Source organism: Candoia aspera, chromosome 6 (genome assembly GCF_035149785.1).
Source record: "Candoia aspera isolate rCanAsp1 chromosome 6, rCanAsp1.hap2, whole genome shotgun sequence".
Classification (NCBI taxonomy): domain Eukaryota; kingdom Metazoa; phylum Chordata; class Lepidosauria; order Squamata; family Boidae; genus Candoia; species Candoia aspera.
In genome coordinates, this window is record NC_086158.1 from 74,979,257 (window position 1) to 74,997,457 (window position 18,201).

At 38.6% G+C, this 18,201-nt stretch overlaps 2 protein-coding genes across 2 annotated transcripts in view; both read left to right on the forward strand.

The window, feature by feature from the left end:
- Positions 1–18,201, forward strand: part of LOC134500247 (putative lysosomal acid lipase/cholesteryl ester hydrolase) — a 265,244-nt gene that overhangs the window by 180,519 nt on the left and 66,524 nt on the right. The window lies entirely within an intron of this gene.
- Positions 12,977–18,201, forward strand: part of LOC134500243 (putative neutral ceramidase C) — a 33,847-nt gene continuing 28,622 nt past the window's right edge. The window contains exons 1-5 of the mRNA XM_063307429.1: positions 12,977–13,114; positions 13,437–13,522; positions 15,360–15,512; positions 16,361–16,537; positions 17,703–17,830. Coding sequence (XP_063163499.1) covers positions 13,045–13,114; positions 13,437–13,522; positions 15,360–15,512; positions 16,361–16,537; positions 17,703–17,830 — 614 coding nt within the window. The 5' untranslated portion in view covers positions 12,977–13,044. The remainder of the gene's footprint in view (positions 13,115–13,436; positions 13,523–15,359; positions 15,513–16,360; positions 16,538–17,702; positions 17,831–18,201) is intronic.

The window sequence follows — 18,201 nt, forward strand, 5'->3', positions numbered from 1 at the left end:
TCCAACGTTGTCTATATTATTGCCATTTGTATTGTTCTTATGTTATTAAATATATAAGGCCAGCCAACTCTATAATGACTCTGGGTGACCTGCATTAGAAAGGAATGATAAAATATATCTGAAACCCAAATGTCTGGAAGAAAAACCATAAAAGGACAAATTAACACACTGGATCCACCACTGACTCCAACGCAAGGCCTGGCGAAAGAGCCAGGCTTCAGGGCTCTTTTAAATATGGCCAAGGTAGGGACCAGACAACTCTCAGGGGGGATGGTGTTCCAGAGGGCAGAGAAGGCATGCTTCCCAGGTCCCATCAGATGACATTGCTGAATGGATGGGATCTGGAGCAAGCCAACTCTGTCCAATTGCTCTGACCAGACAAAACCCATGGGAGGCAGTTCTTTAAATAACCAGGGCCTGTATCAGGAAGGGCTTTATAAGTAATAACCAATACTTTGGATTATCATGGGACTTCACTTTTTGGTATCTACTGTGTTGGCAACCCGGGAGCTAATCGGTTCTTTAGGATTTGAAGGCACTAGGCTCAAACAAGGGTGAAATGCCAAAGAGGAGTTTATTAAATAAATATTAAGAGAGTGAAGTTATACCAATCCACAACCATTCAGGATGCCTGGAGCCCCATGAGTGGCAGTGGATAGTGGTAATTGCATAGCACCCTCCAGGGATTTAAGGTTTACATTGAGATTCAAACTGTCTGGAGGCTTTTGCTACCTTTTAATACTTTCCTTAAGAGTCAGGGAATATAAACAATACCACCTGGGGATGATTATATATGAAAGAATACACAAATGGCTTCAGCCAGCTACATAACCGAGCTAAATATTTCTGCCCAGGTATTTCTTATACATACAAAAGGAAGAAGGGATCAACAACTCTTAACTTCTTGCCAATATTCCTTGGTGCCATGGTGTCTGAGTGTCCATCAAACTGACTATTATGTATTTAAAATATATTTTGCTCACTCTATCTAGAGGTGGTTGGTTACAACCCATCTATTTGTACCTTGTGCACATCAGGATACAATCCAAGTATGACACTGTAATCCTTGCAAGACTGAGAATGTCATTACATTGGTTGATATATAGTTTTCCCAAACTGTGAGTGAGTTAACTAGAGACCTGCAGTCTTATGCAATGTGCACAGCATAAATAAGTACTAACACAGTAGCAGGGAAGCTTAGTGCTCCACTAAATTTTTGTTCTGCATTTTCTCAATCATACATGATAAAAGTAATCTGGTTCTTTTTTCAAAGGAGGAAGAAATTTGATCAAATATTTATCTGTGGTAGGGAGGATTCCTCAGCTTAGCCTAGCTGCAAAGCTAAGGAGAGCATGCTGTGGTCATTCACACAACCACGTGCACACGCGCGCACACTACATACAGATACAGTCACCTCTCCAACAGTCCGCAGCTTTCCTGGCTTGGCTTCCTGAATTTAATTTCAATTCCAGGAAGAACCATCATGAAGGAATTACAACATACCTGCCTGCTTCTGAGGTTCCAAGAATCAGTCATAAGCCTCCGAAGTGTCTCAAGTGCAAAAGCCACCAGGGAAGTTAGAAAGTAAATGCCTATCTATTTTTTCTAGGCAGCTCCTTTTTTCCCTCTCTTTTTTTAACATTAAAAAAATAACAATAATACAGTGGAGAGTTTAGTATTAAGTATTAAGCTCAAGCTTGATATTCTAGAGTTAATGGATTCGTCCCTTGGGGAGCTGAGGGTGTTGACAACCGACAGGAAGCTCTGGCGTGGGCTGGTCCATGCAGTCACGAAGAGTCGGAAGCGACTAAACGAATAAACAACAAATTAAGCTCAAAGACAGAAACCTTTCTCATATTATAAAATAATTCAGTGCATCTGGCAGCTGTTTATCAATGTTAGCATTAATTGTACAATTTAAGCAACCTTATGTTCATTAACATTGATATAAACCATTTTTCCCTCATCTTTAAAGGTTTATCTAAATAATCATAATGTTTACAATTTCTAGTTTCTACTGTATAAATACCACTGTACTCAGCTATCATCTGTATTCCATAATGTATTATTTGCATTTTATAATGTAATAAAACAATTAACTTGGGGGGGGGGGGAAGGCAGAGAGAGAGGAAAGTGAAACAATTGTATGAATATAAAGACAGGAAGGATTTTGGGATATCATCTAATACACCCCCTGCAAATTTGGCAATGGTATTTTCTACCTCCTCATCTAAGTAAATGTGCTGAATATCACAAGGATCCTGCAATATACCACTTGGCTCTTCCCTCCAGCTAGACATGGAATCACAGAGGGTTGGGAGTGGGGGAGAAATACATGGAAATGTCAAAATACAAGTATTGCAATATAATTTAAGATAAAATTAAAAGTACAAACTATTCTATTGGAAGATACATCACATTTTTATTCTTATATATCAACTTGGATTAAAATATAATATTTTATAATATATTATAAATCTGTATAATCTATATAATAGTAAACGATCGTAACTGAATTGAATTACTTTATTACAGATCACAGATCCAACATACATATCAGAACAATTAGGTTAAATACAAGAAAATAAGATAGAACCTTTTGATTAGAATCAGATCTAGGACAGTTGATTCCCTTCTTCAGCCTTTAAAAATGAAACTATCAGCCAGAATCCGTTTTCCAATGGATGATAGCAACAGTATAACTGCGGAGCAAAACCACACACATCGAAACTTAAACATCATTTATCCAGAGATCGTTCTGGGCTTATACTTGCTAGAGAATTTTATGAGTTTCTCTGACTTGTACTTTCTAAAAATGGGCTTCCAGTGTGAGCCATGGCTGGCTGAAGACGTCTCCTCAAATGAGCGGAAATGACCACTGTGAAGAATGAAAGACTGGCGAGTAGACCGGTCCTAGAAATCTCTCCAGAAAAGAAAGAACAGGAGATTGCCCATGAGTGCTCTGAATGGCAGCTCCTCCTGAGGAGACCGTTCAACAGCAGTCTCTCATGGGTTTGAACTCCAGGAGCCGAGGGAGATGACGTCTTTGCTCTCAGCAGTGGTGGAGCCTTTCATAAGGACACAAAGCCAATCGAAGTCACTTCCTAATCACATTTGGAAATGTTCAATTTAATCACTTTATGGATATTAGAGACCTTCAAAATGGCAAACTTAATTTGACACATGGTGAGTTTTACCCTCTTCTTTGGATTAAGAAATTTTAAACAGAGGCTTAAGAATTTAAAATAGTATACAATTGGCAAAAAGGGGGGGAAATGGGATTTTAGTTTTAAAAAGTTGTAAATGGATTGTGAGACTAGAGAGATTTGGAATATTGGTTATTTTTGCTATCAGATTTGAAAAACAAGTATATAATTAAATGATATGCTTGTGGGGAACAACTGAAATGGAACTAACCCATATTAGGAACTGGGGCTTGATGAAGGTTGCAAATGGATCCTAGAGGGAACTAAAGGACCAGGGACAAAAGAGTTAAAATGGCTAAGCTGGTTAACTTTTTCTTATCTTAAAGAGTTTTTTGAAACATGGACTGAAATATTAATATCTCAGAAAGGATACAGATTTCAATGGATAAACTTTTAGAAGATGATGATAAAAACTTAAAAAACCTCTTACCTGATATAGACATTATAGAGTTTGAAGGCAAGGAAGGCAACAAAATTGAGATTGCCAAAATGAGAATACAAAAGACAAATCAAGAAAACTATCTGGACATGGAACAGCTGCGACAAGAAATCCTGGATGATGCTTCTTTATGGGATTTACAAAGTAGGCTGGTGAAAGCTTTGAAGATTTAAATGCCAAAGAGTGATGAAAGATCAAATCCTGTGATCCCATGGCAATTATTTAAAAGTCAAGATTGTGCACAGCAGAAAGAAGGAATATAACGTTGGACTATTTGACCAGGGATAAACTGTTGGATATTTCTAAGACTTTCTGCTGAATTAGTTCTGAAAAGATGATGATTTTTGGATTGCATATAGAAAAAAGTTAGGCTATAGGGAGAGGCTGTTGGGCTTTGTCACTCAACCACTGGGAGGGGGGTAATGTTGCAGTAATGCCTTGCACCACTCTCTATAAACTATCCTGCTCAATCTTGGCATCATCGGGTGAATTGCAGTGATCTGGAGAGATGGGGAGCTGATATGGAGCCTTATAAAGCTATTGGGAATGTCATAGATACTAATATACAGTTTTTTCCTCAGGAACAGAGTGAGCTCAAAGCTGTACAGGGATATTTTTAACTGATATGATCAAAGAGTAAATGGATATTTGAATGTAATTGATAAGGACTTCCCAAAAGATCAACCATTACAGTGCTAATCTCTCACTCTACCCATGCACAGGAATTAAAATTTGTACAGGTTGAGGGAGGCAGAACCTGTTGAAATGCAGTGATGTGTAATCCCACATGGGTTCAAAGAGAGGGAAGTCTGTGTGTTGGTTTCACATTATTTCATGCTCATGTAAAACAGAATGAAAAAAGAATAGCTAAAGATGAGCTTTCTAGCTATTAGAAATTGGTTAAATCTCTTTCCTTTTTTAAAATAGCATCTTCAAACAAAAATACTGTAGCTAGGCTGAGCTTTCAGAAATGAGGGAAATGTATTGAAATGAAACTGGTTCAACAGTTAAAATACCAATGATTAATCCAATGCAAATTACTTTGGTGGACTGTTGAGCACCATGAATGCCAGTAACTGGACAATCTGACAATCTGCCATTCTCCATGTGGGCAGGGGCTGATGGGAGTTGAAGTCCAGGGTTATCTACCTTTACAGTAGCTGGTGTTATAGAGAGAAGAAAAACAGTTGAATATTCCCATCTCCATATCTTATCAAGACAGACACAGAGATCTGAATTCTGAATGTGTTTTTTAATAACATTTCTATCCAATGTTTTCAGCATTAAAAACAATACCAGAGTTGATATACATGCAAGAGAAACAGACAGACATTTAGGACCTTCTCCTACTTCTCCCTAATCACAGCAGAAACTCAGACAATTTCTGTTTCTGCTGTGTCACCATGGCATTGCTATGATTTCAACCAAGTAAGACAGGTTTAAATCAAGATTATGAAAATAGTGGTAGTCTAACTGGGAGATTACAAGGGCATGAGTCTCCAGTCCCTTCAAATGAGATGTACAGTATGTATGAGGATTACATCTTAAGCCCCAATAAAACCATGGAACAAGGTGGTTGCAAGTTATTAATTTCATAGCCTTCATGTCCTGCTAACTGTTAACTGAATTGAGATCAATATATGAAGCCAGCCATTTTTAATCTGCTGCCTTCTAAATGAGTTGAATTTTATTTTCTAGCCTGGGAGTTCGTAAAAGTTACATAAAACACTACAGTATTTGGTAACACTCATGTTTTCTGTGATCTGTGTTCGCAAAGAAATTAACAGCAAGCATTCATGACAGCTATTATCACCACACAATTTATTTTCATAGTCATTAAGTCCTAAAGAGCAAAGTCTAATAACTCTTAATGCTGTTTTGCTCAAGGAAAATCTTATATTTGCAATCACTGATCCTTGGCCTTCAGCATAAAAGTTGCTGGTTACAACATGCAAAATCTGTTTTCATTTGTTATTCTGTAACTTAAGCAGAATGTCAGTTCTGTAAGAGTAATTCTTTTTCATCAGGAAAATACATGTCAATTTCTTTTACAAGTTTACATGTGCAATCTGTGGACTGGAAAGTTGACAAAAACATCCTGGGGAAGAAGGCAATGGCAAGCCACTTCGATATTGTTGCCAGGAAAACTGCATGTATGTGTCCATGAAGTCACCAAGAGTCCAGTAGAATTCTTTATATTTAACATAACATTTCCATCCATTCCACAGATCCCAACCACACATAGTTACTTTTCTCTTCTCTCCTCTTCTTCCCCTTACCAACAGAAGCAGCCTCAGAACATGCCAGCCACGCATACAACCCCTCGTTCAGTCAGCCAATGTGGAGAATTACACTACATCCAAAGTGCCCAACAATAACTAATGCTCCATTTACTAGAAACAAGATTTAAGTAGGTGATGGTTCAGTCGTGATAGCCAGAAAAGGGAAAATCTACTATTACTCATCAGACTCATTGTTTTAAATAAAATTAACCTTCCTTCCAACAATGCAAGTTTTATAAAATAATTTCATTGGCACCAATGACTTTTCTAAAAAAAAATCCATATTGTCCTAGAGAAGATGAACTAATTTAAAACCTGGAAGTTTGGAGCAAAGACAGACTTTTTTCTTTTTGTGTGTGGTGGTTGGCCCCATATTTGGCCCCCACTTGCTTATAATTAAGGTAATAAAATCAGGAATCGGGCAGGATGATGCATAATTTGCATAATGTCTGGTGGAGTTCCTAATGGCTTGTGGTGGAATATTTTGTCCCTTGATATGGTATGATTCTGAATGCCCAACTACCAGGTGGACACACATTTTATTGTTTCCAGAAGACTGCTAGAGCTTCATTGGTTGAAAGAAAAATGCCCAAGAAACCTTTGGCTGAATTCTAGCACAATTAACAGAGATCATGGGTGACATCATTCATGATCTAAAAATGATACATGAAATTGTTACTGACCTTTCACTCTCATTTATATGCCACCAGAATCCAAAGACTCCAGGAAGCTTAGAACTGTAAAAAAACATTTATTTATTTTATTTATCATTTGAATTTCTATGGACTTTATGAGACTAACAAGGTTAAAAACAATGTAACAATTAAGAGGAACAAAACAGCCATAACAGGGAAAGGAAATTATACAATTTACACAACAACTCAACCTCAACAGTGGGTATGCATTGGATCTTATTAGATGGGCAAATACAAGAGAGACAATTGGTCTTGCCAATATCTAGGCAATATGCCATCTAAGGCTTTATGGATAACAACCAGCATCTTTTTTTTTAAAAATAAAGCTTTATTAATTTTCAAGATAAAACACACAATACAGAATATAGAACAGATAGAATACAAGTCTAAAAAAAAGAAAAAAGAGAAAGTAAAACAGTACAAGAATAGATACAAAATGATAAAAGACAGGTGACTTATTCTCCAACACAGATATAAAAGCACATAAAAGTTAATCTCTTGCTATTAATTAAACATTTAGTAATATTATTTCTCTAAAATCAAACCATTCAATCATCTAACCCAAAATCAGAACTTTATTTTTTTTTCCATTACAAGCAAATAGTCCAAAAGCGGCTTCCAAATAAAAACAAATCCAGTTAACAGTATTTTCTCTTATCAATGCTGTCAGTTTAGCCATTTGGGCCAGTTCCATTAACTTAATCATCCAATCCTCCATTGAGGGAATTGGTATAAGAGTCTTGCTGCTGTTATCATATATAAGAACAGAGTTCCATGTTGCTTCTCAAGCTGTTGGTCCATCAAACCCAAGAGAAACAGCTCCGGTTTCAGTTGTAAGTCCACTTTGAGAATCTTTCGAATAATGATACATATTTGATTCCAGAATTTTTTAGCTTTTCCACAAGTCCACCATAAATGATAGAAAGTTCCTTCACCCTGTAAACATTTCCAACAAACATTTGATAGCCCATTATACATTTTGGATAGCTTATCAGGAGTTAAATACCAAAGGTACATCATTTTATAAAAATTCTCTTTCAGATTATAATTCAGAGTAAATTCCATACCTTTGTTCCACATATTCTCCCATTGTTCAAGCATAATATTATACCCAAAATTCTTAGCCCATTTAATCATACATTTTTTAACATATTCATGTTCTACATTCAGTTGCAACAACATTTTATACATTTTCTTAATAAGATGCTCATTGTTTGTACAAAGTTCCATTTCGAATTGTGTTTTTTCATGAACAAAATTATATAACTTCTTATCCAAATTAAACCGTTTTGACAGTTGTGCAAAATTAAACCAGTGACAAATACGACCTTCCAATTCTAGTTGTTCCCTTGTTTTAAGTTTAGGTATCCCTTCTTCAAAATTCAGCAAATCTTCATATCTCAACCAGCTTGGTTTGCCTGCCATCTCTCTTCTATAAAGAGCTTATTGACGGGACAACCACATAGGTACATTAGGAGACAATATTGGTTTAAATTTATTCCAAACCCTCAGCATGGCATGCCTAACAAAATGATTGTTTGGTGTCCCAAACAGTTTTTAGGTCAATCCCTTTGTCCAAATTGATGTAAAAAAAAATACTTTAAACTCCTCTTGCAACCAACCAAAATGTTTTATCTTTGTAAAATAGCTTCATTCAATCTCCATCAAAAAGCCATAGTTGATTTCTTTATTTTCAAACTTACTGGATTGTGATCAGAGAAAGTCTTTTGTAAAATATCAACCTTGCAAATTTTATTAGCTAAATTATTTGAAATCCATATCATGTCAATTCTTGAAAAGGATTTATGTCTTTCTGAGTAGAAAGTATATTCCCTTGCCAATCCAGTTTTGTGTTGCCAGGAATCTACAAATGCCAAATTGTCTATCATGTGAAAAAAGGACTGTGGGGGTCTTCCTTGTTTAAGCTCAATTTCCTTTTCAGATGTCCTGTCCAATCGTGGGGAGGTTATTCTAGTCTCCTAGTAGACACCAGCTTTGATATGAAAAAGATGACAATTCATTCAGAAGATGTCTAAAAATTTTACTTTTATCCTCGTTTGGAACATATATCCCCACAACAATAGATTTAAGTCCATTAAGCTTGACTTCCACTGCTACATACTGTACCTGCCATGTCCATCAGAAAGCAATAAATGTGGCTTCAGCTGCGGTTTAACATATATTACAAGTCCATTTATCTTCTTCGAACCTGCTGAAATAAATTCCTCTCCCAAATTTGTATTCATCAAATATTTAATATCTTTTTTCCTTATATGAGTCTCCTGTAAGCATATCACACCATGGTTTAATTTCTTCAAATAATGAAAAAAAATTCTTTTGGGCAGGGCATTTGCCCCGTTCACATTCCAAGTAAGGTAAGTGCAAGCCATGATTAAGCAGATATCTCATCAAAGTCATAGATGTAGCACCCATGTCTACACCTTGTAGAGCAGATTCTTGGGGTCTAGTTCCAGGTGCAGGTTTCTTATGTACACCCTGATCCAAACTAGGTCCATATCTAGCAAGAAAGTCCTTGGCCTTATGGATGGAGGTCAATCTGAATCTTTGCTGTAGGAACATAAAACTTACACCTTCCAATCTTTCCCATCGAAAAACAATTTTATTCTTTTTCAGAATCTCTGTTAAAAAAGCATAGTCTTTTCTCTTCCTCAAAATCCTTACAGGAATCTCTTTCAAAACAATTATATTCACATTGTCAATATTTAATCTTGATTCAAAGTGAGTTTGCAAAACCTGATGTTCAATCTTTTTCTCAAAGTCAGAATATTTACTTTCCATCGTTTTCTCAAAGTCTCCATATTTTATTTCCATCTTTTTCTCGAAGTCAGAAAATCTATTTTCCATTTTCTTCGCAAAGGCATCAAAAGATTGTTTAAAGGTATTAGAAATTTCATCAATCATATTTCTCATCATCTCACCATCATCAGAACCACAATGAGCTGGTCTCCTAGAAGCCATGATTAGTTCCCTCTAGTGGTTAAAATTAGCCAATACAACCAAATCTTAAAGTCAGTGGAAAAATATTAGAGTCTGAGATCGTTCAAAAGCGAAAGTCTTGCCACTAGAGGTGTTTATGGGAAGTATCCAGTTAACTCGTTAAGAAAAAAGCAACAACACTCACTTTCTCATGATAGCCATGAAAGTTCCAATTCCAGCAGGACAGTTTGTTAAATCCCAAAAGGAAACAATAAAAAATACCACCAATTAAATAAAAAAATAGTCCTTTGCTTCTATAAAATAAATCCACAGTTCAGTTTTCGGTTCTTTTTGCTCAAAACATAAAATACAAAACCAAGTTTGAATGCTCAACAGTTAAGTTTCAAAAATAATATAAAAGTTACCAAGAGAAATCTCATCTCTGTGTTGGAAAAAGCCTCTTTTAAACAAAGAAAAAGCAAACAAATTGGTGCATTAAGAAATGGGGTGGTCAGTTTTAAAGTCCATATAAATGGCTGCAATGTGGCTTGGGAAAGGATGACAATCCCACCTCCCAGCTGATCACTCACCACTCGATCTATAAACTCCATTTACAATCTTCTGGCTATGACCAGGGGACTCAGGGGGTAATTCCTAGGGTTCCCCTTTATCCAGGGAACACTTTTGGGCTCCAGGGAATCCTGCCACAGCCCTAAGATGCCATACTGCCAGGTCTCCTTGCAAAGCTAATTTGCAAAGAGATGCTGTTCAAAATGCAATTCCCACTGGAAGCTGGATAACAACCAGCATCTTCAATTGCATCCAGAAGCCTACTTGTAAACAGTGCAGTAGAGGCATTACATGGATGTACCCAGCCACTCCCATAATTACTCACATCACATTCTGGATCAGCTTCTGAATGGTCTTCAAGAGCAGTCGCAGGTAGAACACATTACAGTAATCCACACATAAAGTGATTAAATCTTGAGTGACTGTCAGTGGGACCTCCTTAGCCAGGAAGGGTTGCAAGTGATGCATCAGCCAAAGGTCCCCCTAGCCATGGCCTCAGCTTGTCCATCAGGTAGTCAGAATAAGTCCAGGAGGACACCCACATCACAGACCTGCTTCTTCAAGGGGAGAGATGCTCCATTCAAGTAACCACTGGAAGAGAGAACCAGATGTTCTCTGGAGAAACAAGCAACTCTGTCTTGTTTGGGTTCAACCTTATCTTGTTTCATCCTGTCCAGATGCTCCGAGTTTCCAGGCACCAACTCCATATCACAACAAATCCACCTTATCCCAGGATGGTAATGTGTAGCTGAATATCATCAGTGTACTAGTAATTCTTCAGCCCAGAGACTGTAATAACTGACAGATGATCTCTCCCAGTGGCCTTATATAGATATTAGGCAGCAAGATGAGAGAATCCATTCCTGTGGAATTGCCCAAGGGGATGTTGAACTTTCCTGGCCCACCACAACTGACTGGAACTGCTCTCTAAGGAAGGAAGAGAACCACTGTAAAACAGTGCCTACAATCCCTAACTCTCTCAGATCATTCAGAAGGATACAGTGCTTGATGGTATCAAAGGCTGATGAGAGGTCAGGTGGGAACAAGAGAGGTTGACCCATCCAGGTCCCAACAAAGTTTCTTCAGCAGAGTCAACTTTATCAAATAGTTCTTCATTAGCTCTTAAAAAAAAACTACTGTGCTTGTACATACATGGATATATTGCAGATCCATCCCACTATTATCTTTAGGGATATGCAACATGATGCAAAGTGCAAAACAGAATAAGAAATAGCAAGCCAAAGAAATTAAGGGCATGAGATAAGAATATGTAGTTTATGAAAACACATTCACAGTGTCTTCATATCCTTGCTTCCATCATAAACTACTTCACATGTTGCCCTTTTTTTAGCTTCTCACCTCTGCCTTTCTGCCTCTCATCAGTTCCATCTAGCCATAACTATCTTGGTTTTCTACTTACGCTTGATCAATTCTCTTTTCTTCCATATATTTGTTTTGCTATTTGATCCTCAATCATTCTCTGTATATGATCCAACCACCTCAGCATGCTCCTTTCATACAGGGCACTCACTTTTGCACCTAATCCACATTAATTCAATACCCATTCATACATGTTATCTACATGTATTTCTAAGTAACCCTCAGCAATGAGATCAAAACTAGTGTCATGGCAGGTTCATATCTTAACAAGAGAAAGAGAATAAGAGACTGTAATAATTCCTATCTGTATCTCTCTCTCTCTCTCTCTCTTTCTCTAGATAGATAGATATATCTGAACTTTGCAATCTAAATGCTGTAAATTCCAGGATGTTAGGAGTTCAAGGATGAAGTGATACATGATCTTGCTTAGTTGTTTTTTTTAACGTTAACTGATACAGCAGAAGTTATCAAGGAATACTCATCAAATATGCAATTCTCAATTGCAACATTATAAAAGCATTAGTCCAATGTGCTTTGAAGTGAGAGTGATATGTTATTTGCAAAACATTTCTTACTCAAAGTTGCTCAAGGCTCAGTGGAATGCAGTAAGAAATCATTTCAGCAGTCCCACCAAGCTACCATGTCATTTTGACAGTGCTGGTTTCTTTCAGTGTCCATGAACAAAAAGGAGAAGAGTTCAAATTCTGTAGAGTGAAAAACAGGAATTTTTGGCTTTCCTCTGATCCTCTTCAACCATTTACCAGGTAAGGGTGCTTTTGTATTTTCCAGCTGAAGACAATAGCTACCTTTTTGTTGATATTCTATCTCTTATCACATGGAGTTGACTTCTGGACAAAAAAACTAGACTCACAATCAAAAGACATGTTCAGCATCAGAAAGACAAAGAAATGGCTTCAACTATTCAGTGGTTTGCAGAATTTATTAATACAAATCAGCTATGGATGACTGTAATGAATCATGGCTTCAATGTTTTGAAATATGTATGTCTGTAAATACACATCTTGTATGTTTTTGTTCCTTTTTTCCAACCCCCCCCCCTTTTAAATAATTTTGTGTATTCTTTTTCTTTGTTTTTGGTATTCAGATGGTTAAAAAAGAGAGCGAGAACACAAGACAATAGCTAACTTTTCAGGCACAGTGCATGCTACATATGTAAAAATAAAATCAAGGCAGGCTCTACTGTTGGATAATGTGAGGCAGTTGCCCAAGGATCAGCAGTAGTATTAAGTAGCTGGAGGCAAGAGTTATGGATGCTCTCTGGATATCCATCTTGCAGCCCTAACCTCATCTGTTATTGAGGCTGACTTCTGTCTCTGGAACTGTGTGTGGTGCCTTGTCTCCTCCTTTACAAGAACAAAAATATCTGAGGTTATCCAGAGATGCATAAAGTATCTACCTAGGTTACCACTACTTCTATTTGACCTGTTTCCTCTACTTCTCTTTTTATAGTTGTTCAATAGAGGAACTAATCCAAATCAGCTGTTGCTCTACGAGTTGCTATTGCTGCCTTCGTGATGACAGTGCTGGCAGTGGTTGTATCCCTCTTAGTCCTCTATTTTCTCCCAAGTGAGGGCAGCAATGGTGGTAAGTCTCTGGTCTTCTTATATCAGCACTGTAATACCAATGGGATAATGGTGCTCATGAAGTTATTATCAACTGCACTTGAGAGATTTCTTGCCAAGGATGGGATTGGAATGATGGGATTGGAGGGAACACACTTCTCATCCTGAAGGTGCTGTGCTCTCAAGGCAGTTTCATCAGACTCAGTTTTGGACTCCCCAAGCAGCATTCTTTCAACCATGTAAACCTAGGTCTAAGAAAGTAGATACGTTTTTAAATTCCAAATTCTGCACTGCCCCCTTCTGTGTTGGAAGGAGTGCCCAATTCTTCTCTGTGTGTTTTTCAGGCGTTAATTCTGTATTTTCTAAAGAGGGTTACTTAGTTGGTGTTGGTCGGGCAGATTGCACTGGTCCAATAGCTGAAGTACCTTTGGTGAGTATTTGCCTGGATTCAATAGCTCACAGCCTCCGTACCCCAACCGTCTAACATCCTACCCAAACTCCTGCCTACTCTCTTCAGAGCCTCCCACCTGACCCCCTTCTATCACGCTCTCATCCTAGCTTGGCGGCACGGGGCCCCATGCCTTCTGACCTCTTGCAGTGGGAGAGGAGGCTTCTCCTCCAGTCCCGGCCTACCCCCCAGAAACCAGACATCAAGCCCTTTCCCCTCCAGTCCCAAAATATTCCCACTCTGGTCCTCTGAACTGCCTTCCTTCCAATCTTCTATGTCACAGCAAGCTAAAGCTCCCAGCCAGGACCACTTTTTTCTCCTCTGGCTTCTTCTTTCCTTCTTAGCCCTTCAAGGTGGTACAGACAAGAAGCACGACAGTGAATACTGGCTCCCCTCTTCGGCTGGTGACTCTCCCAAGGTTGTTCCCACACGCCATTGCATTCATTCCAACCTTCTTCTACAACTCCTGTACATTCCTCCTCAAGATTCTCTTAGGAAAAATATACCAATAAGTAAATAATGTAATGCACCACTCTGCCTACCTGAGCTGAAACATTTCCATACACACTGTTTTGTTTTGTTTGTTTAAAGTTCCCCCTTGTGAGTTTGATAACTTCTCCTTTCTTTCCCATACAAATTACAGTTTGGTGGAAATGTTCAGAAGGGTTTTGGAGACCACACCCAAGGTTTGAGAAGCCACATGCAGTCCTGGAGTCTCAGATTAGGATACTTCTGATAGAGAGAGGATTGGGTTATGTGTGTGGTTAATGATACCCAGCTTGCTTCCCCCAGTAGAATCTGGAAGGGGGCTCCTTTTGGGACCCTACTCTGAAGGAGTGTTCCCACCAGGGATCACAAGGTCTTCTGTGGCAACAACCCTATGTTGGTTTAGGAAAGCTTGGCTGTTCCGAAAGGCCTTTGGGGGTTGAAATGACTAGATCTCCTCTTATAGTAAGATCAGGGCTTATATGAGTTACTTGCTGCTCCTTGGTACAGGATGATGACATGTGTGAGAGAGTAATTATTGTTCCTATATTTATTTTATTTTATTTTATTTATTAAATTTCTCTGCCGCCCATCTTGTGTATGACTACTCTGGGTAGCTTACAAATAAAAATAGCAAGTCACTAAAAGAATTCAATATAAATGCAAAAAAATACAAATACAAGGTCTAAAATATAAAATACAGAATATAGAATATAAAATATAAAATTCAAGATGGGAAGATCTTAATCTTGGCACCCTCATGGGCCAACCACCCCCATGAATGGCTGTCCCCCCTCCCATCCCAGGCCAGGTGGCATAGCCATGTTTTTACTCCCTTCCGAAAGGCTGGGATAGCGGGGGCCTGTCTTACCCCTGGGGGTAGCTTGTTCCAAAGGGTGGGTGCTGTGGCAGAGAAGGCCTTCTTCCTGGACCTGCCAATCAGTAATCCCTCATGGACTGCTGTCTCTGCCTCACCAGGTGGGACGGGTCAATGTAATGGGGAAGAGGCGGTCCCTCAGGTAGTCTGGCCCCATGCCTGGGTAGTCTGCCCAGGGCTTTAAAGGTGATAACCAACACCTTGAATTGGACCCGGAAGCAAACTGGCATCCAGTGCAGCTCGCGCAGCAGAAGTGTTATATGTGCCCTTCTAAGGGCTCCCCAAACTGCCCGTGCAGCCACATTTTGATATGAGTAATATGAGTAAGGAGTGTAAGTAATTATATTCCTATATGTATATATTTTTTTCACTTAGCCGCTCACAGCCAATCACCACTGAAGCAGTTTCTAATCTTAAGTAAGTGAATAAATAATGAAATCTTGCGTTCCGCTGTAGATGGGCTATGGCAGTCTAGATCAGAGTGGTGCCGGCATAATCTCACGACAATATTGCAGAAGTTTCATCCTTGCGGAGCGAAAGAATAACACCAAACGAGTATTGTTCGTGGTTGCTGAGTTAGGAATGATGTCTCAAAGACTGAGGCTAGAGGTAAGTGGGGAATAACCAGGACCTGATGTGACCTGACCTTTTCTTTTTTGCTTTATATGAACTGAAACACACCAACACTCCTTACCACAGTGACGTAATGATAATTACTTAAAGATCTAGGAGGTTGTACAGCTACGAGCAATATAATTTCAGAGGATGAAATTATTCAGATGATATCTGAAAGAATTCAGATGAAATCCTTGGGATTTGAGGAATGGAGCTGGATTTCACCAAATGATTTTTCATTGACCATATAATATCCAAAATCAAAAAAGGAAACAGAAAGGGGGAAAGAGCAACAGTAACTCTTAGGGGAAAAAACCCAGAGAGATATACCTGAATGCCCCACCAGTAGAAAATTAGGAATTAAGAGATAGATCTTTAATTTTAGTTAAGTTCTACATGTAGACCGTCGGGTATCAATTCCTAGCGGGAGCTGGCTTCCATTTTCTGGCTAAGCTTTCTGTGTTATGGATTATTTAATGTATTTAATTCATCACTGCAGATAACCTTCAGGTCTAATCCTGGTCCCATAACACGCACTGTAATTAAAACAGCTTTTCTTATCCTGATTTAGTGGATGTGGATTACAATCCTAACATCACCAGGCGTGATTTAGAGTTTTCCCTACAGAAGCCTGCTTAATGCCTTGATAAACGCATACAGGTGTGTGTCTTCAAAGTGCCTTAGCACACTTTCTCTGGGAATGTGTGTACACCCATGCACTTCTAATTCTCATTGCTGAATGCCTTCAGTATTACTCCTCTCCTTGTTCTTTTGGAAAGATTTTATATAAAAGTAAAATCTACAATGTAAGAGGATATATTTCTTGCAAACCTTTTTTTAAGGTAATGAAACAGTTAAAAGATAAATATGGAGATCTCTACAGTCACGACAATGTTATATTGAGTGGAACTCATACCCATTCTGGACCTGGAGGCTATTTCCAACACACCCTCTTTTTGATAACAAGTGGAGGATTTATAAAGCCATCACTGACTGCCACTATCAAAGGGATCCTAAAGGTAAGACCATGTCCAATCTAGCATATTAACTGCATGTAATGGTATGAAATTGCTTCTCATCATCCTTTGGACATTCCTCCAAGAGAACAGCTCCTTCCTCCACAGCCTGGAGACCCTGAGAAAATACCCACTGTAGGAACCTGGAAGATAAATTGGATTCTAATGGGAAAACAATCCCATTGCTAAGATTTCTCCAACCTTACTGTATCCAGGAGCTCTGGAAGGATCTTGCTTTCTGGGGAGGTGGACGGCTAAAACCTTGACCTATTAATTGCAGGATGCAGTAGGCTGACCCAGAAGGTAGCAATGTAGACAAGGTTAAAAATGAACAGTTGGATGGGCAGTTCCTTCATGGTCTATATACGGTTCAGGTGATAACATCTAGCTGTCCTTGGGTGATCTCAAAGAAAGCTAAGCAGGATTGCCACTGGTTAGTAGTGGGATGGGAGACCATTGGGAAATTGCAGAAGGGGAGAAAAAGACTTAGAAGAAGGCAATGGTCAACCACTTTTGCATTGTTTTGAGGAAAACTACATGGATGTTCCCTTGCTGTCACCAGGAGCTGAGCTCAACTGAAGGAGTCCTTACCTTTTTCAACAGATGCATATGTTTCTTTTGATTTATTTAGCATAATTACTACATAAGTAAATAAGGTTCCAAATGTGTTCAATTCAGGGAGAGCTTTTCTCATTAAATACACATCAGATTGTGATGTTAATATTCCATTGCAGGCTGATATCTGATAGTACTACCAGGTCCTGATCTAGGAGATATCGAGTGGCATAAATAGGATTTGTTTACATTTACCTCTGTGATAGGATGCAGCCTGCCTGTATGCATTACTCTGAAGCAGAATTTTCTTATACTATAATATAATTATAACACATCAGTGTTCAAGCAGCCACCCTTTGGCTTGGGAGGGTTGCTGGCCAATATGGCATCATCCGAGGGAAGGGTTATCCCATGCATTCTCAGAGCCACACTTCTTTGTGACTCCGGTCCATGAGAATGTCTGCCATGATAAGATCTGTGAGATTTTCAGGGGCCACGAGACTCTTTGTTGTGGTTGATTTTCGGTAATGTAACTACCTTCATTAGCAAAAAAGCAGGATGCAAATCAAAGTGTCTCAATTTCCATGTTTTATCCCTATTTTCTAATTTTCAGAGTATTGAGATGGCCCATCAAAATATGGTGAAAGGGCACGTTTTCATCAGCACAGGTTTGGCAGAGAACTGCCAGATCAACAGAAGTCCTCTTTCTTACCTTCAGAATTCAGACTCTGAAAGACACAGGTAAATAGGGGAAAGTCTTGAGGCATTTTTATTAATTATAATGGAAGTATTGTGGGTCTTATAATTCAGCTAAGACACAGTATTCACTTGCTCTAAGCCAGTGTTTCTCAACTTTAGCAACTTCAAGCTATATGGACTTCAGCTCCCAGAATTCCCCCCAGCATGTTGGCTGGGGGATTCTGGGAGCTGAAGTCCATACAGCTTAAAGTTGCCAAGGTTGAGAAACCCTGCTCTAAACAATTATTTGTTTGTTTGTTTAGAACTTGCTCAACAAAAAACTGGATCCTATAGCTGTTTTATAGGAGCTATATCTGGAATACTATGACTTACTTTGTTCATACTTCAAGATAACAACAAGGTCAAGTAACAAT